The sequence below is a fragment of the Delphinus delphis genome, chromosome 7, assembly GCF_949987515.2.
Source record: "Delphinus delphis chromosome 7, mDelDel1.2, whole genome shotgun sequence".
In the NCBI taxonomy this organism is placed as follows: Eukaryota; Metazoa; Chordata; class Mammalia; order Artiodactyla; family Delphinidae; genus Delphinus; species Delphinus delphis.
The window spans coordinates 98,490,457-98,515,907 of NC_082689.1; the positions used below are offsets into that span (position 1 = coordinate 98,490,457).

The 25,451-nt window shown below is 46.7% G+C and overlaps 2 protein-coding genes across 2 annotated transcripts in view; one reads left to right on the top strand and one right to left on the bottom strand.

The window, feature by feature from the left end:
- LYPD1 (LY6/PLAUR domain containing 1) overlaps positions 1-7,846 on the top strand; it is a 61,305-nt gene extending 53,459 nt beyond the window's left edge. Inside the window, exon 3 of the mRNA XM_060016919.1 lies at positions 7,611-7,846. Coding sequence (XP_059872902.1) covers positions 7,611-7,846 — 236 coding nt within the window. The remainder of the gene's footprint in view (positions 1-7,610) is intronic.
- A 472-nt stretch (positions 7,847-8,318) lies between these two features.
- GPR39 (G protein-coupled receptor 39) overlaps positions 8,319-25,451 on the bottom strand; it is a 229,418-nt gene continuing 212,285 nt past the window's right edge. The window contains exon 2 of the mRNA XM_060016918.1: positions 8,319-8,827. Coding sequence (XP_059872901.1) covers positions 8,319-8,827 — 509 coding nt within the window. The remainder of the gene's footprint in view (positions 8,828-25,451) is intronic.

Consider the following 25,451-nt stretch of genomic DNA (forward strand, 5'->3'; position numbering starts at 1 on the left):
TCCCTGGAGCTGCTTTCAGCAGCGCTCTGAATCCCCTCTCCTCGCGCACCAGGAAACAAAGAGGTAAGAAAAAGTCTCTTGCCTCTTTGGTAGCTCCAGACTTTTCCCCAGACTCCCTCCCTGCTAGCCGTGGTGCACTAGCCCCTTCAGGCTGTGTTCACTTCGCCAACCCCAGTCCTCTCCCTGGGATCTGACCTCCGAAGCCCGAGCCTCAGCTCCCAGTCCCCACCTGCCCCGGTGGGTGAGCAGACAAGTCTCTTGGGCTGGTGAGTGCCGGTCGGCACCGATCCTCTGTGCGGGAATCTCCCCGCTTTGCCCTCCGCACCCCTGTTGCTGTGCTCTCCTCCGCGGCTCCGAAGCTTCCCCCCTCCGCCACCTGCAGTCTCCACCCGCGAAGGGGCTTCCTAGTGTGTGGAAACCTTTCCTCCTTCACAGCTCCCTCACACTGGTGCAGGTCCCATCCCTATTCTTTTGTCTCTGTTTATTCTTTTTTCTTTTCCCCTGCCCAGGTACGTGGGGAGTTTCTTGCCTTTTGGGAGGTCTGAGGTCTTCTACCAGCGTTCAGTAGGTGTTCTGTAGCAGTTGTTCCACGTATAGATGTATTTCTGATGTATCTGTGGGGAGGAAGGTGATCTCCACGTCTTACTCTTCTGCCATCTTCCCCCTCTCTTCCCTGTATTTCCTTTTTGATTTTCTGTCTGGATGATTTGTCCATGGGTATAAGTGGGGTGTGAAAGTCCCCCACTATTATTGCATTACTGTTGATTTCTTCTCTTATGGCTGTATTTGCCTTATATATTGAGATGCTCCTATGTTGGGTTCATATATATTTACAATTGTTATATATTCTTCTTAGATTGATCCCTTGATCATTAAGTAGTATCTTTCTTTGTCTCTTATAACATTCTTTATTTTAAATTCTATTTTGTCTGATAGAAGTATTGCTACTCCAGCTTTCCTTTGATTTCCATTTGCATGGAGTGACTTTTTCCATCCCCTCACTTTCAGTCTTTATGTGTCCCTAGATCTGAAGTGAGTCTCTTGTAGACAGCATATATACGGGTCTTGTTTTTGTATCTATTCAGCCAGTCTGTGTCTTTTGGTTGGAGCCTTTAATCCATTTACATTTAAGATAATTATTGATATGTATGTTTTTATGGCCATTTTGTTAATTGGTTTTGATTTGTTTTGTAGGGCTTTTTTCTTCTCTTCCTCTTTTGTTCTATTTCCTTGTGATTTGATGACTGTCTTTAGCATTGTTTTTGGATTTCTTTTGCCTTTTTTTTTTTTTTTTTTTTTGCGGTACGTGGGCCTCTCACTGCTGTGGCCTCTCCCGTTGCGGAGCACAGGCTTCAGACGTGCAGGCTCAGCGGCCATGGCTCACGGGTCCAGCCGCTCCGTGGCATGTGGGATCTTCCCGGACCGGGGCACGAACCTGTGTCCCCTGCATCGGCAGGCGGACTCTCAACCACTGCACCACCAGGGAAGCCCTCTTTTGCTTTTTTGTTTGTGTATCTATTGTAGATTATTGGTTTGTGGTTACCATGAGGTTTTGATATAGCTATATATATACAAGATTGTTTTAAATTGCTGGTCTTTTAATTTCAAATGCGTTTCCAATATCCTGCATCTGTACTCTCCTTTTCTCATGACTGCTGGTTTTGATATCATAATTGTGTGTGGATTTCCTAACTTTACTGTATGTTTGCCTTTACTGATGAGCTTTTCCATTCATAATTTTCTTACTTCTAGTCGTGGCCTTTTTATTTTCCACCTAGAGAAGTTCCTTTAGCATTTGTTGCAAAGCCAGTGTGGCGGTGCTGAATTCTCTTAGCTTTTGCTTTTCTGTAAAGCTTTCAATTTCTATGCCTTGTTGGGTAGAATATTCTTGGTTGTAGGTTCTTCCCTTTCACCAGTTTAAATATATCATGCCATTCCCTTCTGGCCTACAGAGTTTCTGCTGAAAAATCAGCTGATAACCTTAAGAGTATTCCCTTGGACGTTATTTGTTGCTTTTCCCTTCTTGCTTTTAATATTTTTTCTTTGTCTTTAATTTTTGCCAATTTGATTACTGTCTGTCTCGATGTGTTCCTCCTTGGGTTTATCCTGCCTGGGACTCTCTGCACTTCCTGGACTTGGGTAACTGTTTCCTCTCCAGTGTTAGGGAAGTTTTCAGCTATTATCTCTTCTCTATTTTCTCAGGTCCTTTCTCTCTCTGTTCTCCTTCTTGGAAACCTATAATGCGAATGTTGGTGCATTTAACGTTGTACCAGTGGTGTCTTAGACTGTCCTAATTTTTTTTTTCATTCTTTTTCTTTACTCTGTTTCACAGCAAGTGATTTCTACCATTCTATCTTCCAGCTCACTTATCTATTCTCTGCCTCCATTATTCCGCTATTCCTTCTAGTTTATTTTTTATTTCAGTTATTGTATTGTTCCTATTTGTTCTTTAATACTTCTAGGTATTTGTTAAACATGTCTTGCATCTTCTCAATCTGTGCCTCCATTCTTTTTCTGAGATCTTGGATCATCTTTACTATCATTACTCTGAGCTCTTTCTCAGATTCCGTATCTCCACTTCACTTAGTTTTTCTTCTGGGGTTTTATCTTCTTCCTTCATCTGGGACATATTCCTCTGCTGCCTCATTTTGCCTAACTCTCTGTGATTGTGGTTTGTATTCCACAGGCTGCAGGGTTGTAGTTCTTCTTGCTTCTGCTGTCTGCCCCCTCGTGGATGAGGCTGGTCTAACAGGCTTGTGTAGGCTTCCTGGTGGGAGGGACTGGTTCCTGCCCACTGGTGGGTGGAGCTGGTCTTGTGCCTCTGGTGGACAGGGCCATGTAAGGGATTTGTTTAGCGGGCAACTATGTGTTCAGGAAGACTTTAAGCATCCTGCCTGCTGATGAGTGGGGCTGTGTTCCTGCCCTGTTGGTTGTTTGGCCTGAGGTGTCCGAGCACTGGACCCTACAGGCTGTTGGGTGGGACCAGGTCTTCGTGAGAAAATGGCGGCCTCCGGGAGGTCTCGTGACACTGAGTACTCCCCAGAACTACCGCTCCCAGGGTCTTTATCCCCACAGTGAGCCACAGCTGCCCCCTACCTCTGCTGGAGACTCTCCAATACCACAGGTTGCTCTGGCCCAGGATGTTATGAGGTCACTGCTTTTTATCCTGGGCAGTCGTGTGCACGAGACCTTGTGTGTGCCCTCTGAGTGTGGAGTTTCTGTTTCCCCTAGTACTGTGGAATTCCTGCAATAAGATCCCACTGGCCTTCAAAGCCAGATTCTCTGGGGGATCCTCATTCCATTGCCAGACCGCCAGGCTGGGAAGCATGACTTGGGGTCAGAACTTTCACTCCTGTGGGAGAACTTTTGCGATATAATTATTTCCTAGTTTGTGGGTCCCCCACCCGGCGGGCGTGGGATTTGCTTTTATTGCAGTTGTGCTCCTCCTACCATCTCGTTGTGGCCTTCTTCTTTGTCTTTGGGCATAGGATATCTGTTGGTAGGTTCCAGCATTTTTCTGTCAATGGTGGTTCAGCAGTTAGTTGTGATTTCGGTGTTTTCGTAAGAAGAGGTGAGCTCATGTCCTTCTTCTCTGCTATCTTGTGTCCGCTCCTATTCTACTTTCATCTTGTGTATCCCTTAACTAATTATGGTAGTTAGTTGTTTTTACTGCTTTTGTCTTTTAACCTTCATACAAGCTTTATAGGTGATTAATCCACTACACTTACTATATATTTACCTTTATTAGTGAGATTTATACTTTTATATGTTTTGTTACTAATTAACACCTTTTTTCAACTTAAATGAGCCACTTTAACATTTCTTATAAGGTCGGTTTAGTGGTGATGAACTCCTTTAGCTTTGGCTTGTCTGGAAAACTTTGTATCTCCTTTAATTCTGAATTATAACTTTGCTGGATAGAATATTCTTGTTTGGAAGGTTTTTTTTTTTTCTTTCAGCACTTTGAATACAGGCATACCTCAGAGATACTGGGGTTTGGTTCCAGACAACCACAATAAAGGAAATATTGCAACAAAGCAAGTCATACAAGTTTCTTCGTTTCCCCATGCATATAAAAGTTACGTTTATACTGTAATTTATTGTGTGCAGATAGCATTTATGTCTTTTGAAAATGTACATATCTTAAGTAAAAAATACAAAGCAAAAACAATTAGAATCGTAGCATCACTTATCACTGATCACACATCACCATGAGAAATAGAGTAATGAAAAAGTTTGAAATATTGTGAGAATTACCAAAACATGACCCAGAGACATGAAGTGGGCAAATGCTCTTGGAAAAATGGTGCTGATAGACTTTCTAAACTCAGTGCCACAAACCTTCAGTGTGTAATAAACATAGTATCCGTGAAGGACAATAAAACAAAAAGCGGTAAGATGAGGTATGCCTGTATATTGTGCAACTCCCTTCTGGCCTGCACAGTTTTTCATGAAAAATCTGCTCATTTTATGGGGGTTCCCTTTGAAGTAACAGGTTGCTCCTCTATTACCATTAATATTCTCTCCTTGTCTTATAGTTTCACATTTTAATTATTATGTGTCTTGATGTATGTTTCTCTTGGTTCCCCTTGTTTGGAACTCTCTGGGCTTCCTGAAACTGGATGTCTGTTTCCTTCCCCAGCTTAGGGAGGTTTTCAGCCATTATTTCGTCAAATAAGTTTTCTACCCCTTTTGTTCTTCTCCCTCTGTGACTCCTATAATGTGACTATTAATGCACTTGATGTTGTTTCATGAGTCCCTTAAGCTATCTTCCCTTTTTTTTCCCCCCCATTCCTTTTGTTTTCTCTGCTCTTTGATTGGGTCAGTTCCTCTGCCCTGTCTTTGAGTTCATTGATCCTTTCTTCTGCTTCATCTAGTCTGCTCTTGAACCCCTCTCGTGCATTTCTAGTTCAATAATTGTACACTTTAGCTCTGTGACTTGTTTGGTTCTTTCTTATATTTTCTCTCTCTTTGTTGAAGTTCTCACTGTGTTCGTCCATTCTTCTCCCACGTTCAGTGAACATGTTTAAGACTACTACTTTGAATTCTTTTTCTTGTAAATTACTTATGTTTCATTAAAATTTTCTTCTCAAGTTTTATTTATTTGGACCATATTCATCTTTTTCTCCCTTTTGATGACTTGTTTTGGTTTCTGTGAATATAGATGAAACAGCCACCTCTCCCCGTCTTGAAGGGCTGGCCTAGTGTAGATGTACCTTGTCATTCAACCATACCCCAGCTTTTGGTTATCTCTTCAACCTTCCCAATTGTCTAAGCAGCCTATTTTATTTCTAATAGCTTCCAGTAGTTGAGTGTGTGCTGAGATCAGTTAGTGTCCCAAAGAAGAGGATCTCAGCACCTAGATTCAGGCTGATTGGAAGGCAGACCCTCTGGCAACAACTTTTAAAGATGCAAATATATGCAGTCCTGCAGGACTACAAGCGTAGGCCCCACTGGCCATCAGAGCCAGGTGATCTGGAGATGTCCCCTGGGCAGCAGTCACAAAATTGGGGCACCCATCTTGTGTTATTTATCTAACTAACTTACCTCATCACTGACTCTTAGTCCTACAAAGTTAGACTTAAAAATATATCCCCAGCCATGTCACTAAGCGAAAATGCAAATAGGATATACATATATACAGCATATAGGATGTTATATTATGCTATTAGGATATATACGCAGACCTCTTCTCCATGGACACATCTGTAAATGCATAGAAATAGGCCTGGAAGGAGGCATCCCAAATTGATAAGAGTGCTCACCTCTGAGGAGGAGGTAGCATTGGAAGGAGAGCGGTCAAGGAGCATTTTCTTATCTGTCTGAACGTTTTTACAGTAAAAGATGTATTCAGCACATATTTTTTAATTTTTAAAATTTATTTAGAGGAAAAAAGTTTACCGAAGTTGAACTGACAGTTTAGTGGCTTTTAATAGTTAAGAATAAAAAGACAGTGAAACTTAATTTTCTAAAATGGGCAATGGTTAGAAAATGTAGAGACTCTGGGAACTCTGTAGCATGTTCCTTAGAAATTAAACAGTGCTCCTTGGTCCCCCTACACATCCTCTGTCTGTGAGATTTATCTTACCAGGCCAGCTACCTTCCAGGTTTTTCTAACAGAGTTACAAAAGCAATCCTTACAAACAGGCAATTATAGAAATGACATAAAATTGCATGTTTCATATAAATCTAAAGTATGTCTTTACCTCCCACTTGGGAGTTTTAGGCACTTCAAGTAGCAATTCTCAAGGGAGAGGATGCGGGGCCCAGATGGAAGCAATGCTTGCAAACACACACGCCTGCAGGGAGTCAGAGGGGAGGGAGCCCTGGCTACTGGTGGAATGTGTTGTATCCCTCAGACACACAGGGCGGCACATGGGCTAAAGGCATCACTTTGAGGTTCAGCTCTAGTATGATGTTGCATGTCCCAAAAGAAAAATAGTTCATTGATACAAAACGGCCTCTCTCTCACACACACACACACACACACACACACACACACACACCAAAAGCTATTTTCAAAGTAGTCTTCCCCCCTGCAAAAAACAAAAGCATCTTGTGGTTACCTTGGCTGGCTGCTTTGCTCTATAGTACTACAGATTGGACAGCATGGGACCAGAATACTTGGTGCAAATCACAGGTGCTCAACTTTCTAGAAGTGTGACTTTGGACGAGTTACTAAATCTCTCTGGCCCTTAGGATCCCCATCTGCAAAATGGGGATGATCTTGGGGCCCTCTCTTGTAGGGTTGTTGCAGGTAGTCAATGAGCTGGGAGCCATCTGAAGAGTGCCTGGCAGTCAGCAAAGTATTTCATAAGCTTAGCCATGACTTGAGTAAACTTCCAGCTTTATAAAGTCAAATGATTACCCAAGACACCCCTAATTTGATGATTATGCTGCAATTTGGACCTGACACACGAGCTCCTTAAGAAGGGCCCTCCAGTCTTAGTGGGAAGACCCTTGATGTATCCACACAGTATGTTAATAAGGGCTGGCTGTGTGGTGCTGACTTGGCAAATGGCCATATGTTCTAAGGGCAAAACTTCCCTTGGAACAAGGCAGTGCTCGGCACACTGTCAGCCAGGCCGCCCCCCCCCTCCCTTCACTGAACCCACACAGGGCCTCTTTGGTAGTGATCTGATTGATTTATTCTCTTCGGAGTTTGGTTTTTGAGAGAATTCCAGGATTTCAAAAACACACAGTTGAGAGCCATCTCTCCGTGGTCGCTTATAAAGTACTAACAAACAGAGATAAGATCTTGACGTGTAGCCTGTCATCCTCTCTGGCATGAGACAGTGTGAACCCAAAAAGTAAATAAAAAGTTCTGTCTAGTACACAGTTTAAAGAAAAACGAACTTTGATTTAAAAGCTCTTTATTCACTGGTCCTGGCATCTCAGAAGCAAGGGAAATGATGCCCGCCGCCTTCACTGCACCTGTCTTGTATTTTGGGGGGGCTCAACGAAACACCCTGGAGCAGTGCCCTGGCCACACCAGGTTTCTGGGCTGTAGGAGAAGGAAGAAAAGTGCTCTCCGTGGGGATGTGGGCTCAGGGTTGCCGTCTCCTGGCCAGTGCAGGCTGCTAACTCTGGCTCCTCTGGGTCTGTTGCAGGAATCATGTACCGCAAGTCGTGCGCGTCCTCGGCCGCCTGCCTCATCGCCTCGGCTGGGTACCAATCCTTCTGCTCCCCAGGGAAAGTGAATTCCGTGTGCATCAGCTGCTGCAACACCCCTCTTTGCAACGGGCCCCGGCCCAAGAAGAGGAGCAGTTCTGCCCCAGCCCTTCGGCCGGGGCTCCCCGGCACCCTCGTGCTCCTCCAATTAGGCCTTTTCTTGGCACACTGCTGAAGCTGAAGGAGATCCCAGCCCCCTCCTGCATCGTTCCTCGGGCCCACCTTCCCCCAGCCCCCTGAGATTTTTCTAGGTGTCCTTGGATGCTGGGTGGCGAGGGGAATCCGTGTTCTCTTTCTTTCAGTTCCTTGGCAAACAAACAATGGAAGAGCTCAGTGTAAAAACAAAACTTTGTGAGCTCCGGACGCATTCAGTTTGACTGAATTTTCAGTGTGTCCTTAACGGAAGGAAGGAGGAGGAATGGATACAGATGGGCCAACTCTCAGAGTTGAGGCCCGGTTGGCGGCAGCATTCACCCTCAAGTGACACTTGTAAGCGGCCATCTGCTTTTTTCCCAGGCCCGTCTTCCGCCCCGTCCCTGATGATGGGCGCACAGTTTGTCTTGGCACCGCTGCATGCAGGTAACCGTCGCTTTCGTGTGGGGAGGGCCCGTGGGCGCTCCAGCTTCCCTTCCTTCCTTGACAGACAGTCACACTTCATGCTCCTGGAAGCCATTTTCGGTGGCAGGGTTGGCGGGTTTCACCTCCGAGTTGGGATCCGGTGACTCGCGACTCAACTGCTGAGGCCTAGGTTCGGGCTGGGCCTCGCTCTGAAAAGTGCTTAGGAAAACCTTGGTAGTTCTCCTTGCAGAGGAATTGGGCCGGGAAGCCAGGAAGATGAGCGGGCGGCGCGCGGAGCGGGCACCATCCGCGGCGGAGGCCACGTGGGCGCGCAGGCGCTTCTCCTGGTTGGCATGTGGCAGCGTCAGCCGGCAGCGCAGCACCTGCCCGAACACGCTGCGGAACTGCTGCGAGGACACGTTGTACAACAGCGGGTTGACCACCGAGCTCAGGTAAAAGAAGGTGTCCGAGAAGGGAAGAAGGATCATGTATGCCTCGAAGTAGGACTTGGTCCAGTCGTGCTTGGGTCTGGCCGCAGCCATGATCCTCCGAACCTGGTTGGGCATCCAGCAGACGGCCAACGTCACAACGATCAGCCCTGAGCAGGTGGGAGAGGGGAGAGACAGAGAGAAAAAAAAAATCATAAGCCCAGCAACAACAAGATACCCATAAGATATTGAGCCCCTCGGTTCTGTGCTTACTGGCCAGGAAATGGTGCCCAATTTTCAAGTTGGGCTTGATTGATGGCTTTTTTTGCCACTAGCAAAAAAAAAAAAAGAATTTAACACTGTTTCAAGGCCAGGGGCGTTGACTGTGTTAAAGACCATTAAATGCTGTAGACAATTGATTTATACCTGTCGATGCCTGTTAATTTAAAAAAATGTTTTTGTTGTTTGTGTATCCAGAAGGCATTTGATGTAGTCCGTAAGTCTGGTTTTGGCCTTTAAGGGATAGATGGATACAGTGTATAGCCACATCAGATGAAACAATATTTGTACTTTATAGAGTGTTTGTCTAGAGGCAACCCAATGGTTATTTTCAAGACAGAGGGCAGTTGGCAGCCCTTCGGTAACAAAGAGGTATATTTAGCGCCACTAATTTTGCATTCAATTTCAGGGGAGGCAAAGTCAGGAGTAGCCTGTCACTGAGCGTGTGTTTTGGACGTGTATTTAGTAGGCGTGCACACCTGTAATTGCAACACTGCATCTGCAGCAGCACTTCTGTTTCTTTACAGGTGTTTTTAGATATGTCATATATTTGAGCCTCATGGGGGAAAAAAGATAATTATCCAAAAACCATGGAAAATATAAAACTTGGAGTTCAGCGAGTAACTCACTAGCTCACTGCCTTTGTGTCCCTAAGCTGTACCGTCAGCAGCCCCGAAAAGATCAGGCTCTAAAAAGACACCCCTTAGTGGTCCCCCAGAGGATCAAAACTTAGTGGTCCCCCAGAGGATCAAAAGTTGACTGCACGGACAGATGTCTGAACGCCCACCTATTTGCATTCTGAATCACGCAATCATTGCTCTTTCTACAACCTCTGACAGAGAAAAAGATGCTATGTACACCACAGACAGCTGATATCACTAATGTCATGAGTATTTATCCACAGTGACCAAAAAAGTAAATAAGAAAAGGAAAAGCAGGCATCTGCAGAGCCTTTGCTGTCTTCTCTTGGGGACCCAAGACACCAGAATGTAAGTTTCTAGGTGGAGAGCTGATATCTTAGAGCTTAGAGCTGTGTTTTGGATTTTCAGAAATTCTTCCTCCCTCTCCTAAATTTACATAATATATTAAGAAGAAAAATTCATTCACATTTTCAAACCCTCTGATTCTCTAGGAAGCCACAGGTAAGTGATTGTCGGCAACGACCCCTTCTTGCCTCTGATCAATGGTAAATATTTCATTAATAAATGCTCCAGGAAAAACAGCCATGTTTATCCATCCAGGGTTGGCACACCCGCACACCCTCGCCTAAGCATCCCCCCCTTGCCTGGGGCGGCAGAGGGGCCCTAGTTATGTTCTCCCAACAACCAATCCTCCAAAAATCCCAGCTGTCAGCAAAGATGACCCGTGAAACCTGCTCTCCCCTGTTAAATTTCCAAACAGGCTTGACAGGTTTATCGGGTCAAACCTCAGCCCACACTTGAAATACAAACCAATTTGCTTATTTCTTTCCTTTGCTACACTCAGTAAATCTAAAAATAAAACAGGCAAAGTAACATTGATCTGATGAAAGGCAAAAAAAATCACCTTAAGAGTACAGGCTGAAGCACCTAGTTCCAGCTGCTGGATGGGAACAAAAATCAACGTTGTTCTGATTGATTGATTACCAAAAAAAAAAAAAAACCTGCATAGGAAAAGCGGGGACTCTAAGAGGCACGGGTGTGTCCAGTGTCCAGCCACCACTGCTATTCCAAGTGTGTTCTGAAGTTATTTCTCCTTGTTTCTTATCTCATGTAGCTCTGGCTGAAAGGTTCATCTTGTTAATTGTGAAGGACTCAGGTAACTCACCTCGCGAAACAACATATCGTCACAAAGTTTTCTATCTTTTTCTCTTCCTTGCCACTGAATTTCACAGAACAAGTACCAACCATCTTCATCTAAGGACTTATTTCTTAGAATGTGGAAACTGAGCTGTGTGCCATGCTCACTGTGGGAGGTTGTGCTTGCAGGTCCAAGGATCTAGAAAGGCAACGAGAACCACCTTGTACTTACCCTGGTTGAACATAGCACAGCTTCTGAAGCCAACAGAAAGAAAAGGCAGCAGTGTGGGGCAAAAGAGAAGTTACACGATTTTTCTTCTCCTGTCCTGTTCTCTTGATCTCTTGTTTACATGACCCTTATTCTCCCATTACCTACACCCCCTCTGCCTGGAGTCGATCGTTCTTTGATTGACCGTCCCATCAAAAGGAAGCAGAGTTCCATAAAAGGCAAGACCCAGCATCCCCGGTCCAGACACGGGCAGATGAAGGATTGTGGCTGGTTTATAGTTTTAGCCAGGATAGAATTCTTGCTCTGAACAGTTGAATAAGTAGGAGGTACCTTAGTCTGAACAAGTAAGAAGATGCGGAACCAGACGAGAGATTTTTTCAATGATGAGAAAAAGAAGGGAAAGGTTAGCCTTCTTCTGGGTGTAGAAGCAAACAGATAGACATGAAAGAAAATACAAATTTGGGGAAGAAGCGAAACAAGGAACTGAGTTGAAATGGTCAGGGATTAAAAGATGAGGCACTGGACAGGTCCTGAGATGTAAGAAAGCACCATGCCGATTGCTTATTGCGTTTTCCCTATGTTAGTTCAGTGATAAGTGCTCTCTGTTAGTTTCCCATGCATTGCTCACAACAACCTGCTGAGATCAAAACTGTTATTATCAGATCCAAACTGTTATCTTAATTTTCTGGCTGAGGAAGTTGAGGCTCAGAGGTTAGTTACCCAAGGGCTAGCTATAGCCAAGACACATGCTTGCTGGACTCCAAAATCCACAAGCTATATATATATATTTTTTTCTCCAAGACAATATTGTCTCCTCTCACATTGTCAATTTGAAAAATAAAACATAAGTAAACATGAGCCATCATCCCACCATACATAATAGGTATTAAACAGCACTGCCCACTAGAAATACAAGCCACATATGTAATTTTAAAATCTCAACCCCATTCAAAAAGTAAGAGGTGAAATCAATTTTAATGATTTTAATCCAGTATGCCCCAGATACCATCATTTCACACACGGTTTCAACGTGCAACGAATCAAACTATTCATGCGATGTTTTACATTTGCTTACATTTCTTACTAAGTCTTTGAAACCCAGTGTGGCTTTTATGCTTACAGCACATTTCAGCTGGGACCAGCCCCCTCTGGCTAGTGGCTACGCCACAGGTTAAAGTAACCCTTCATAGACTCTCCCCAAGGCAGCAAGGCTCCCAATTTCCTTCTCCTCCCATTTCCCACTTCCCAGCCACACCCCCCCCCCCCCCAGAGTCCTGCCAAACCAAAGAAACCTTCACAGAATCTCCCACCTAGCCTGTATTTATCCCTCCTAAGATTCTGACGATGCAACCAAGGTTGAATCTGGATCGTATTTCTGAATACACATTCTCCGCTATAGTGTAGACCAAGTCGATCCAGTCTTTTCACAGAAAGCCTTCCCTATAAGGGACTACAAATTATTTAAAGCATAAATAATTGTGAAAACACACAAGTTTATTTTGCATCCCTCATTCTAAGCCTTGCCTAGTCATTCTGCAGTAACACAGATTGTGCCGCATACCTGCCAGAGCTGCTAGAATATACTTCCCCATCTCAGCTGGAGATGGGGAAAATGGAGCACTGGGCACCCAGGTACAGTCAATGGACAGTGTAACAGAGGTGAGCCTTGGTGGTGTCAGAAGTCAAACTAGCCCCCTTATAAAATGGTCATTTTATAATAACAAGTGAATTGCTCCTTTCTACGTTTGAAAACAAAGTTCATTATTTTAGGTGACACATTGCTGAGAATAAACACCATGTCCAACAGTGGCTTTTTATTCTGACCGTTCACAACTGGTTCAGCTCCAGTCCCAGCTACTCTGTAGCCGAGACAAAGCTTTAAAGTTTTACTCACGCCTTAATAGCATATTCAAGGTTTGACTAAAGTTACGCTGGACTGCAATCCATTTGCACTTGTATATTACATTTGGAAAAATCTAGAATGCTTCGGTCTGTGTGGTGTAATCTGTAGCCCGCAGGTAAATGACTTCAGTGTGAACTTGAGTGGAGATCAGTGAACTGAACTCAGTCACTGAGTAAAGCACGTAAACTGTTTTAAGTGAAACTTAAACAGTGGTGGCTGGACACTGGACACACCCGTGCCTCTTAGAGTCCCCGCTTTTAAGATCTGTATCGTACAGCCGTGCACTCTGGGTTAAGAAATACCTTCACGTCTTGCCTGTTTTCCCACATAAAGTACTTCCATTTTTCCTCCTTGATCACTGCACTAAAGTGACAAGAGCCCATTAGGCGGTGACACATTTATTCTCAGCAGAGTACTGTTTAAAAAACAGAAGTAATGCAGACGTCCAACAGCGTCCTGCGCTGAAGCCTGATATTTCAACAGCGTTCAAGTCAGCCTGCTTGGTTGAGTCTTCAGAAGGGCATTAAGCTATGCCGCCTGGGATGTGGCGGCATCACACATCCGACACCGTGCTCCGTTTTCTCCCCTCCAATCTTTAAAGTGAAGGTAACTATTTGTGAGTCCCCCAGAAATGACTCACAGTTACTCACAGTCAGAAAACGGGACAGCAGGAAGAGAACGCCCTTGTCCTACAAGTGACAGAACTGCGGCTAAGTGATTTGCTCAAAATCTCACAGGTCACGGTGGCAGGACCGCTGCTCAGAACACTGGATTCCACCCGAAATGGACCAAAAATTATTTTTCAATGTAGTGGGATGGCTTTGTCTTTCACTTTTTGGCTCAAGTGCTAACCGTTCACAGCATGGAATTCAATGAGAGGCAGGTCCATCTCAGACCCCAGCCAAAGTCAGCACAACACCTCGATTTAGAACCAGGATTCCGTTTTAGAAGCAGGTCCCTCAAGAACAGGCACGTGACAAAGCTCTGGAGCACACATATTCCCCCCAGAGGAAGCTGAAGTTCTCCCAAAGGAGCTGAAGAATGTTTGCAAAACGAAATATGATTCCAGGTCATGACCTGACGAGCAAGCCTTAAGGACACCATTTATCCACCCGATCTGTCCATCCATCCATCCGCCTATCTGCGTCTGTCTATCAGTCCATCCATCTGCCCATCCATCTGCCTTACATAAGCACATGCTACAAAAGAATATCTAGCTCGTCCTAAGCAGGAAAGATCTGGATATTTGATCCTTCCTCAAGTGAAGTTATTTTGTTTGCTTTTAAAGAAATCACCAAGATTTACTTTTCCACCTGTTAGAGTCCCGTTTCACTGAATCACTGAAGCCTCGATTTAGGATTTCAGTGATTAGCAGAGCTGTCCGTCTCTTCCTGCCCCAATATTCCAATTTCTCTCTAACCCCAACCGCGGTGAGCAGGAGTCAGAGCCCCTGTCCAAGGCACTGACGATAAAACGCTGAGAAAGGTGAGGCAGCCACCGCCTGGTGACGTTTTGCAAAGGGCCACGACGGCAATCTGGACAACATTACGGCAGCAATGTGCAGGGCTGGCTGACCTTCCCACAGGTGGGAACACTCAGAAAATTAAAGGAGGGAGACTTCCCTGGCGGTCCAGTGGTTAAGACTTCGCCTTCTAATGCAGCGGGTGCGGGTTCGATCCCTGGTCGGGGAGCTAAGACCCCCCACATGCCTCGGGGCCAAAAAACCGAAACAGAACAGCAGCAATGTTGTAACAAATTCAATAAAGACTTTAAAAATGGTCCACATCAAAAGAAAAAATCTTTAAGAAAAATTAAAGGAGAGTAAGAGTTAGTTTGCCTGGAAAATGGCAGTCAGGCCGAGGAGGAATGGGGATGGAGGAATGCAAGGGCCGCTCCTTTCTGAGAGCTGCACGGCTCATTGTGGCCAGAACAAAGAGCTGGGTGGAGCAGGTGGGAATGGAAGTCAGCGAGAGAGCACTGCATCTGTTTGTTGGCAATTGCGTAGAGCAGTGCGCAGAACACCTGCTTGTCAACTGACGTTTAGAATCACAGTTGCCGGTGGAAAGTAAACATATGGTTGGTTGAATGAAGGGGCCAGGAAGAGGCAAATACATCCAAGCAAAAGTTTTAGCGCTTTCTGGAGTTCTGTCGTCGTGTTTGCCAATCTGCTCTTGCCAGCCAGCTGAGACACTGACTCACTCGCTGCCTTCGACCCAAGGAGCCCAAATCAGCGCAGACCTTGATTCAGTCTCTCACCTCTAAGACAGCGGTTCTCAAAGCGGGGGTTCCCGGAACAGCAGCATCAGTACTACCTGGGAACTCGTGAGAAATGCACAACCCAGACCCACTGAATCAGAGACTTGCGGGTGGGACCCCTGGGGTTAACAAGGCCACTGGTTGGTGCTGTTACTCAAATTTGAGAACCGCTGGTCTAAGAGAAGCACAGTTGGAGGTGGAGCCTGGATCAGTGGGCATTGGTGTGGCCTCATCACCACACCACACCCTGCCACGGGCTTGCCTTTGAAGCATCCCATTCGAATGAGTGTACTACGGCTCTGACAGTAACTGTGAAACTACTCCCACTGGCTCCTCTCCTTCCTGCGAGCAGCCCTACCTCTCTTCTCCCTGTCTCCCCTTCCTTCCCCTCTCCTCTCCCTGCTCCCCTCTCCTTTCTTTTCCCCCCTCTTTCTTTACATGTTTCTCCAGTAAGGAAAGCAATGGCGCCTCTCCTTTCTCTGCACTGTTTCTTTCCCCCTTTCTCCCCTCCATGTTTTCCCAAGGTCACCATCACCAAGCCACGTCCAGTCTTGCTTATGTTGCCTTTTTCTTCCTGGATGGCTTTGAGACCGTGGCTGGATCAGCCGCAGGCACGTTCCTTAATGGCTAACAGGTGGCTTTCTAGAAGGATGGCCACCACTCATTGCTAAGTTTGCCAGTGGCAAGTGAGGGGCTTTGGAAGCAGCACAGAGGGGCTGTGAGGAACACAGGTGATGGCTGTGCACTGGACATTCTCCCCCTTCTCCCCCCCGGCTGAGAGCCACTCCATGTCCTCTGACCCTGCCAGGGCTTGCCTGGATGCCTGTGGTCACTTTTTCCATGACCCCATCAGCTTAGAGCCCTTCATTTAAAACTCTGATCTGCCACCTTGTTCTCTTTCCTATTGAGAAATATTCTTTAGGAGAAGGTGAAGAGCTGTTGGGATTTGGTTTTCAGAGAAGGGTGCAGGTCACAGCTTTAAAATGATGTAAAGGCCACCGATGGCTGCTTCTGTCCATGAGGACAGATGGTTTGATGTCCCATCCCTGCCCCAGCTATTTGACGGAGCCCAGGAAAGGAGGGTCCCCCCAGTGTGGCTCCAGCCACCAGAGACCCAGATTCCAGATGGCCTGCAATTTGCTGAGCATCTCATCCATCCCTTTCTGCTCTATAAACTTCAGTACAAGAAGAAAAATTATAAATCAGTACAACAACATATATTTCTAAAACAAGCCCTCCTGTCTGGAAGCTGTAGGACACCCCCTTGCACTCAAAGCATTTAGGGTCATCATTGTGGTCTAGTGCCTCTGTTCCTTTTCCTTTATGAATGCATGGTCAGTGATCCACTGAAAACTGTTAAATAAATATTTTTCTATGTGGCTCTCAACCGTATGTAGCTGTGTGGCTTTCTCTGCAGTCTGTTCTGAATCAGCTGATAGTGACGTCCCTGTGTCTGGGGTAGCTACAAAAGCCTGTAGCTATTTCTCAGCAGACAAGTGAAGCGGAATGCTTCTTCCCTAGTAACGCACAGCCCAGGTGCGGGTGCTGGTCACGGGGACTATGGTGCCCTCCACGCCTGCGGGGGAAGCGACAGACCGTGTGATGACGGGGCCATCCTCTCCAGGGATCGACTCACGCCACCCCTGGTGATGGCGGTGCTACTTATAAACACTGCTTCACGGCTGAAAGGCTGCAGTTTCTAAGAGAATTTAGCTCCCTGCAAATGGTAGAGAATTAAAACCCCAGAATGCAAGCACTGAAAAGAAAACCTCACAGATGAGTCTACCGGTGGGCCAGCAGAAGCCTCAGAGAAGCGGGAAGAGGTGCCCAAATTCACACAGCCCAGGAGTCCAAATACAGGGCCTCCCAGTCTTACGGTGTTTCGCACTGGTCACGAGCTCCCCCCAGAGCCCGGCGAAACCAAGCAGCTCTCGGATGAAGCGGGGCTCAGACAAGCCCACGCAGCAGGGGCAACACGGGCATTTCAGGAGCGCGGAGAGGCGCCAGCGCGCCTGTGGGTCCCGGTTCCTGCTTGAGGCCCCTCTGTGTCGCGGGACCAGGACCCTGGGAGAACCAGCACTGGGTGCTTGTGACTGAGGCAGGCCAGGCCCGGGTGGGGCAAGCAGCCGTCCCATCTGTTCTTTCCGGTCTCCAGGCCCCCGCACATGCTGACCACTCTGCCTGAACCACATCATCTTCGTCCTCCACTATTCCTTCTCTGTCCCTTCCGCTCTCCTCCTCTCACGCCACTGCCGTGCTTGGTCCAGCTCTTATTCTACAAGTGTCCGCAAAGTGTCACTGCCTCTAGGAAGCCTTCCTTGTCTCCACGAGGCTCTACCAGGTTCCCTTCTATGAGATCACCAGCACCTTTACCTCCTGCCCCTGTCATTATAACACTGTAGTGTAAACTAGACCATAAACTCCATGAGGTCAGGAGGTTCCATCTTCACTGTCATATCCTCAGCATGTCACAGACCATCTTTACATAGTAATTGCTCAATAAACATGTGCAGGAGGGAGAAGGGGTGTTGGAGGTCAGGTGAGGGGCTGGATATCCGGAGAGCATTTCACTTGCATTCACCTCATGTATATGGGATCCATTTGAAGCCAGCTTCCCCCTCCAGAGGGGTCAGTACACTGAGCCTACTGACACCAGACCCAGTGCCTAGATCATTACAATCCCCATCCTGAGGAAAAGAGGAGGAGAGAGTGGGACTTGAAAGAAGGAATCACCTTTCATTCAAGCAAGGCCAGAACCCCCAGGTCCAAGAAGGAGGTCCAGACAGGGGTGCGGAGGTTTGGTTCTGACAGATGCCTTCAGACGCCAGCAGCCTTAGTCTCCCAGACCATGCACTACTATCCCAGCCCATGCACTACTATCCCAGCCCTGCATTCTCTGCGCTATAAACCCGTTTCTTCTCCTGTTTCTCTCCAAGATGGCCTCATGGGGTACAGAGTGCAGATGAGGATCAACAGGTGAAATAGGATATAGAAAAGACACATGTTGGAGGACATTCACTTGCCCCCAAATACTCACTTCAGGGACCCCCTAAATCACGGTCCCCCATGAAGATGCTACAAGTCTTTATCAGAGAGCTGCAGCCCCCAAACCCAAAGCCTAAGGGTTGGGGTCTGAACCAAAGGGCGAAACTCATAGAGAAATGAAGAGCAACTGGTAACGGTGGCGGGAGACTATTTCTCTGTTATACACTATGTGGCCTCAGGAGAATGAACTCCTGCAGTTATGACCCTAAATGCACCTGGGAACAACTTGGTTGTAGACGGAGAGGGTTTGGGGAGAGCAGAACATGAAGATGTTTAACTTCCCAGATTAACACCCCTCCCACTCTATGCCTATCATACATTTTCCAATGACATATATCCTAGCACCAGCACCTTTGTCTCCCCCTGACCTAGGCAACTCTGCCCACCATGGGATGCTCAGACTTTCTCTCTAAAGCTCAGGCTTCTTCCATGCAAAAGCGGAGATTACAACGGCTGCTGGGATGATTAGATGAGATAATAGACATAAAGTGCTGAGTACAATGCTGGGTACCCGATAAGGGCTTATTGTTAGTTGTGAGTATCAGCACCTCTCTGATCGTCTCCCATCTCCACCGCCATGACCATGACCTCCACCTGCGCCACCATTACCATCTCTGGCACCATGTATACCATCATCACCAGCTCCATCTCCCTTCCACCACCATTATCACCACCACCACCTTACCACCAACATTCTCACTGCCACCAAGGTAGCTCCCAGAGGTCAGAAATCCAGAAGGGTGACCAAAACCACGAGATGTCAGATACCTTCCAACCCTCAAGTCACAGATAAGGCTCAGAAAAATTCTGTTGACTTTACTAGGGTTTTCCTGCTAGTCAGTAGCAGACAGAGGACCAAGACTTAGATCTCCTCACTTCCAGGCCAAACTTCTTTCCACCACCTGGAAACGGGGCTCCCGCCACTCTGCCCTGAAGCCCTGACTCATTTATCCCTCCTTCAACACACACATATAGGTTTTGGGGGTTTAAGGAGCTAGAGAAGCAAGGAGTGGAGACTGTAATAAAGAAGGAAATTCATAGAAGGTAGTATTGTTAAGAAGAAGGAAAAATTCCAAATTCCAGGAAGATGGGAACGCTGAATGCCTCCCCAACTTCCTGTCCTTTCACAATTCCTCTCCAGGAAGAATGACAAGGGGCAGGGAGGCCCCATGACTGTCTGTTACCCGGTTAATAAGGCTACGAAGGCCTCCTCTCCAAATGACCCCATCCTCTACTCCACTCTCAGCACACATCCACACCCACACCCAGCGCCCACAGCGTGTTTGCACATGTCCCAGTATAGGTGCAGACTGAGCTATGGTACTAACCCGCTGGGACCTGGAGCCACACAGACCTGGGTTTGGATCTCAGCCCTGCTATTACCAGCTTTGTGCCCATGGACTTACGTCTCTGTGATATGGATGAAAGAGTAGTATCTACTTCAAGGAATTATTGTGAGAAAAGCTGAAGGAGATACGTGTATACAGAGCACAGAGCACAGCAATGGTCAGTGAATGGCCACTCCTACTACTTACTATACAATCCAATCAGCTGCCCAGGGTGGAGGTAATACCAGCTAAAGTTAATGCAGTGCGTGCATTTCAGACACTCTTCTGTGCACTTCACGTACGCTCACTCATTTAAACCGTACAAAAAGCCCCTACTGGATTTCACTGCTATTACACAGATAAGAAAGTTGAAGTATGAATAGGTTAAATGACCTGCCTAAACTCACACAGCTGATGAGGGCAAGGCCAGAACCTAGACCCAGGCGGCCTGGTCCAGAGTCGATGCTGTTGAACGCGCTGCCCCAGCAGCCTGCCCTCAGCTGGACAGTCCTTCGGGAGGATGGAAGATCAAATGCTTTCTGAATCCCAAATTCAAATTAGGGTACTCCGATGCAAATTTCTTCTTTTTAGGTGTCATGGTAAAAAACTGTCAAGAAATAAAACCCCCCTCTAACACACTCTACGACAAGGAAAGGTATCACCTTGAAAGGGCCTCTTTTCATGTCAAGTGAACACAATAAACTTTCCTGTTATTGTACCAGAAGCTTGATGGAATTCAAAGAAGCGAACTGCCTTTGAATAGGAGTCTGACTCCTGCAGAATGTCTGCTTTTGACTGGATTTATTTGATGGAAAGCAGTAACCTCTGCCCCATCCCCACTCCCATGCACAGGAAGAGTTCGGGGAAGGATACTTCCCTATGAAATTTCATTTAATTTCGGCACTGAAGACTATTCTCACTCATCGTAAGCTGATCTTCCCCCTCCCCATAAATACCATCTAGAATTTAGCTTCAAAGTAAATTAGATAATGAGTTCAGCTCCCCTTTATCTGCTCATATCATGTAAGTTAGCAATGAAATTCCTGGAACAATCTATAACCAAATGTCAGAACAGGAGGCACAAAAATGAATTCAGCTGATGGGAGAGACATCAAAAGAGGTTCACGAAGAATCCAGGCTTATATCTGTGTTTTATTTAAAGCTGAGGGTCTCAAATGAAATCCAAAAAGCTCTCAGAAGAGTTGAGGAGATGGTGTCAGGCTTCTAAGATAGGGTTTTGTATCAAGAATGATCGGATGAGGATGCCTTCCTGTTAATGATTTGAAAATGAAATTACTGCAGCATGACCTGATAAGAATAAATCCCTCCTGGTGGGTTTTCTTTTCAGAGGGGCAAAAAGAACTTTGAGGAAATCGTCTCGCAGATTTGGGAACATTAAGTATCATCTCCCCTATCCAAGTGCAGCAGTAACTGTCAACGATGTGCATTATTATTCATATTTAGTAAAGCCAGTCCTGTCCAACAATAACATCCTGCTTTAATTTTTAAAGCTATTCTGCATCTGTTACCTCACTTGCTGTCTCCCCAACCTGATGACTGATGGCAGTGTAATATAGGGAAGAACGAATCTGACTCCATATTGGATGTGTTTCTTTTACCTCAACCTTTGTATTCTATTGCTTTTGCTACAAGTTAAGAATGTTGCCTACGGCCTGAAATAGACAGCATGGCCCATCCTCAAGGCTCTGACCTTTAAAGGTATAACATTTTTCCATTCATATAAAGATAAAAAGTTGCAGGACAGAGAATAACATCTGTCTTGTTGGAAGTTTACAGAAACATCCTGACCTGACCTAGGCAGACAGCTGCAAGAACAAAGGATTCCCCCACCAAGAAGTTTGCAAGAACGAGCCGCATGCCTCCAGCTTTTAGTATAAAAGAAGCCTGAATTCTAACTCAGGCAAGATGGTTCTTTGGGACACTAGTCCACCATCTTCTTGGTCTTTTGGCTTTCCAAATAAAGTCACTACTCCTTGCCCCGACAACTCGTCTCTCGATTCAGTGGCCTGTCATGTGGTGAGTAGTACGAGCTTGGACTCAGTGACAGCAGAGCACCTCTGGGCTCTGTCCTCGCTCTATACTCATCTCACTCCCCCTCTCTGGATACCACCTCCATGCCTCTGACTTGAAATACCACACCTGGGGATACGCAGGTCCCAGATCAACGTTGCCAGCTTCAGTAGGCATCTACAGCCAGCCCCCAACTCAATGTCATGTCTTGGGTAGCTCATCTGCACCTATACTGGGACACGTCCAAACTGAAGTAATGACCAACCACCAGCTGAAACCTGCTCTCCCTCCTCTGCTCCCAATTTTAATAAATTCTACCGCCATTCACTGAGATTTTTCTAGCTGCAAACCTGCAAGTCATCCTGTTCTACTTCCCCATCACTCCCAAATCCAATCCATCTCTAAGACTGTCACTTTTCCCTCCCCCATCTGTCCCCTTCTCGCCACCTCCACTGTAAGATCCCTAATGGGGCTGCCCTTATCTCATGCCTGGATGAAGCAGAAGCTCACTGACTGCTTTTGTTCGAAATCACTCCTGCCCAAGCCACTCTCCAAACAAGCCAGGATCATCTCATTAAGTTGAAAAGTTCATGTCACCCCCCTGTTAAAACCTTTAAATGGCTTATTACTGAAACCTCAGAATAACTGAAACCTTAGAATAAAGTTCCAAAGCTTTAACAAGTCCTACAGGATCTGCCCTAACTTATTCCTTCAGGCTTTCCTGTACCCTGTGTGCTGTGTCTGCTTCCAACACCTCACCCTTTCTCATTTCCTGGAGCCAGCCAACCCCCCTCCTGCCTCGGGGCTCTTATCCAGCCAGGCTTCCTTCTCCTCACCTTGCTTATTCTTATCCATTGTTCAGTTCTCTGCTGAAAGACCACTTCCTCCAAGAAGCCATCCAAGACCTCATGTCTGAGCCCCCTGTTATAAGCTCCCATCACCCCATGCTTCTTGGCCGCACGCTGTACGTTTGGACATATTTAACTTGGAACATGTGTCTTTCATGCCAGTCTTCTCAGCCATGGGAGCTCCATGGGGTTCAGGGCTGCGTCCGTCCTGTTCTACATCCGCAGTGCCTGGCACAGCATCTGGGACATGGTAGGTGCACAATACACGTAGGAAGACCTGCCAATCTGATGCTCTAACCATATAGTGGGGTAAGTGGGTGGGTGCTGCTGGCCCTATTTTTACAGATGAAGAAGGTGACATGCATTACACTGAACCTATTTGGTTCAGGTTACAAAGAAAATGAGTGGAATACAGAAAGCCTAAAACCCGGGATCTTCTAATCAAGATGTTCACAAATTCAAGTACATCACCCCCATCACACATCTCCAGGTCTGTAACCCAGAAATCCAATCCTACACCCTCTCCCAGAGTTTAGCCGAGAGGGAGGCAAGCATGGGACGACCCAGCATGGGGTGAAGACTTTCACCCAACCTTCGTCTTAAGGGAACAGCGTAACTATGACCAACGTAGTCAAATCACAGAAACATGGGCTTTCAGACCTAGAAGGATCTCAGAGACGACAGATGATTGTGCTTATAAAATGAGGACTTGTCTCAGGTTTCTGAGCCCCTTCCCAGTAACAAAACCCTGGTTATTTGACTTCCCTGTACTCCAGGATCCTCCTGCAAAAATTATGGGATATGGGGCTTCCCTGGTGGCGCAGTGGTTGAGAGTCCACCTGCCGATGCAGGGGACACGGGTTCGTGCCCCGGTCCGGGAAGATCCCATATGCCGCGGAGCGGCTGGGCCCGTGAGCCATGGCCACTGAGCCTGCGCGTCCGGGGCCTGTGCTCCGCAACGGGAGAGGCCACAACAGTGAGAGGCCCGCGTAACACACACACACACAAAAAAAGTTTAATAAAGAAAAAATTATGGGATATGAATCACATTTTACAAGGATATTGTATAAATTAAATTAGACACTATGCTTACACTTTTTAGTATTTCCAGGTTTACAAATTCAAGAGATTATAATTATTCCCTCATGTAAAGTCCTCAGTGATGCCTAAGCGCCTTTCAGTCTTGCTCTCAGAGTACGGTCCATTGCATCCCCCTGAGAGCATGGTAAAAATCCGGACCCTCATGCCCTACCCCAGAACCGCTAGTCAGAATCTGCATTTGAACAAGGTGCCCAGTTAATGTCTGAGCTACATTCCAGTGGCCTAACTTCTCAGCATCACATCGGGGCCCTTCTCCACCTATCTGCTGTCCTCCACCATTCCCTTCCTGAGCCCCAGGCTTTTCCAGATGACTCACATTTCCAGGACCTACCAGGTCTTTGCCCAAGACGGATTCTAAGAACCTCCCGGAATTTACCTGCTCAAGTATTCTCTCCTCTGGGAAGGGCTTCCTGACCATTCAAAGAAAAGGAATCTTCCCGGACCTCGTCCTTGCTTCCATGACAGCTGAACCACACCAATGTAACTATGAATTTCCACGTCTGGCTGAGAGAACGTGGAGAAGCAAAGCCCATGTCCCAGGCATCAACTTGTGCCGAGTACAGCACAGTAGGGCCAAAACTTGTTCAGTGGATGTATGAAAAAGAAATTTAATTCCATCAAAACATGTACCAAAGTCCCATCCTGAATTTCCAACTAAACTGGAATCCTACTGCACCGATACATATAAATATATTACACACACACACACCCCCCACATACACATCATTTTATTGCTTAGGATAATGGTACCTTAAAAATAATTTTGGACTTACAGGAGAAAAATCAGAGACCACCTTCCCAACCCCACCCCAGAAAGTTGTGCAAAGAACAGAGCGGCTTCAGGTTGTTCTAGAACCAGGATACAGACAGGGCAGGAAGGCAGTGGGACAGCACCATTTTCCCTGAGGCAGGCCACCTCCTGGCCTTGAATGGGTGAGAAACAGGACGCTTCCTCTCTCCTGCCAGAGCTCTGCCTGGTGTCCCGCTAGAATTTGCAGGTCTCTCAGGTTTGAAGTGACAACAAATCCAGGAAAGGATGGAGAAAACTGCAGGAGACTGAAAAGCCTCTTCGTGCAAACAGTCCTACCCAGGAAAGGCAGGCTGGGATGCAGAAGGTGGCCAAAGCCTCTGGGCATCAGCTCTGGAAACTCTGGAACTCCTCGACGCTTCCCAGAACAAGCCTCTACTGGGGGCGGCCACTGGCAGGAGTAAGGTCCAGGTGGCGGGTGGGGAGAGGACAGCCTGCAAGATGCGTCTAAGGTGGGGAAGAGAAACAAAGCGCCAGAAGGATGGGAGGCATGGGGGATCAGCTTGGCCTGGTGCATCTTGGGACTGAGCACCGTCAGAAGCCCAAAGCATAACTCGAGAGCCACCTGAGGATGTGTCCACCTAGCCCAGACCCAGCTTCACCAGGCGCCCTTCTTCACCTGATCGCAGATCATCACACTTGGCGTTGGAGCACCTTCCAGATTTGTCCAACCCCCACCACGCTACAGATGAGGAAAGGGAAGTGCAAAGCCCAAAGGCGACTCCTTCAAGGCCATTTGCCTGGCCAGCTCCAGGGAAAGAGAAAGACCAAAGCCAGGCCCCTTTCTCCCTTCCCACGGCCAAGGCTCTTTACTTCAACTGACGTTTATGAGTGCAGCCCGGGTTTAGAAGGCAGCCCTGTATAAGTGAGGGTGGTTTCAGGATCAGGACCCCAGGGCTGGGAACTGGCCTCTTCCACTGACTAGCAGTGTGACCCTAGCGAGCATGTTACTTCACATGCGTGCTATCATTTTATTTGATAGCAAAATTGGGAAATTAATATCTTCTTTATAGGATGATTGTGTAACCGAGCAGGACCCTATGGGGTCTTCCTGGAACAGACCCCCTCCCCCACAGCCTCTGCTGTAACTCCTCTCTGAAGTACCCAGATAATAGTATCTCATGTGTATTTCCTGAGTTTTTCAGATGCTAAAAACCACCACCTAATGGAAGAAATTAACTACTTGAT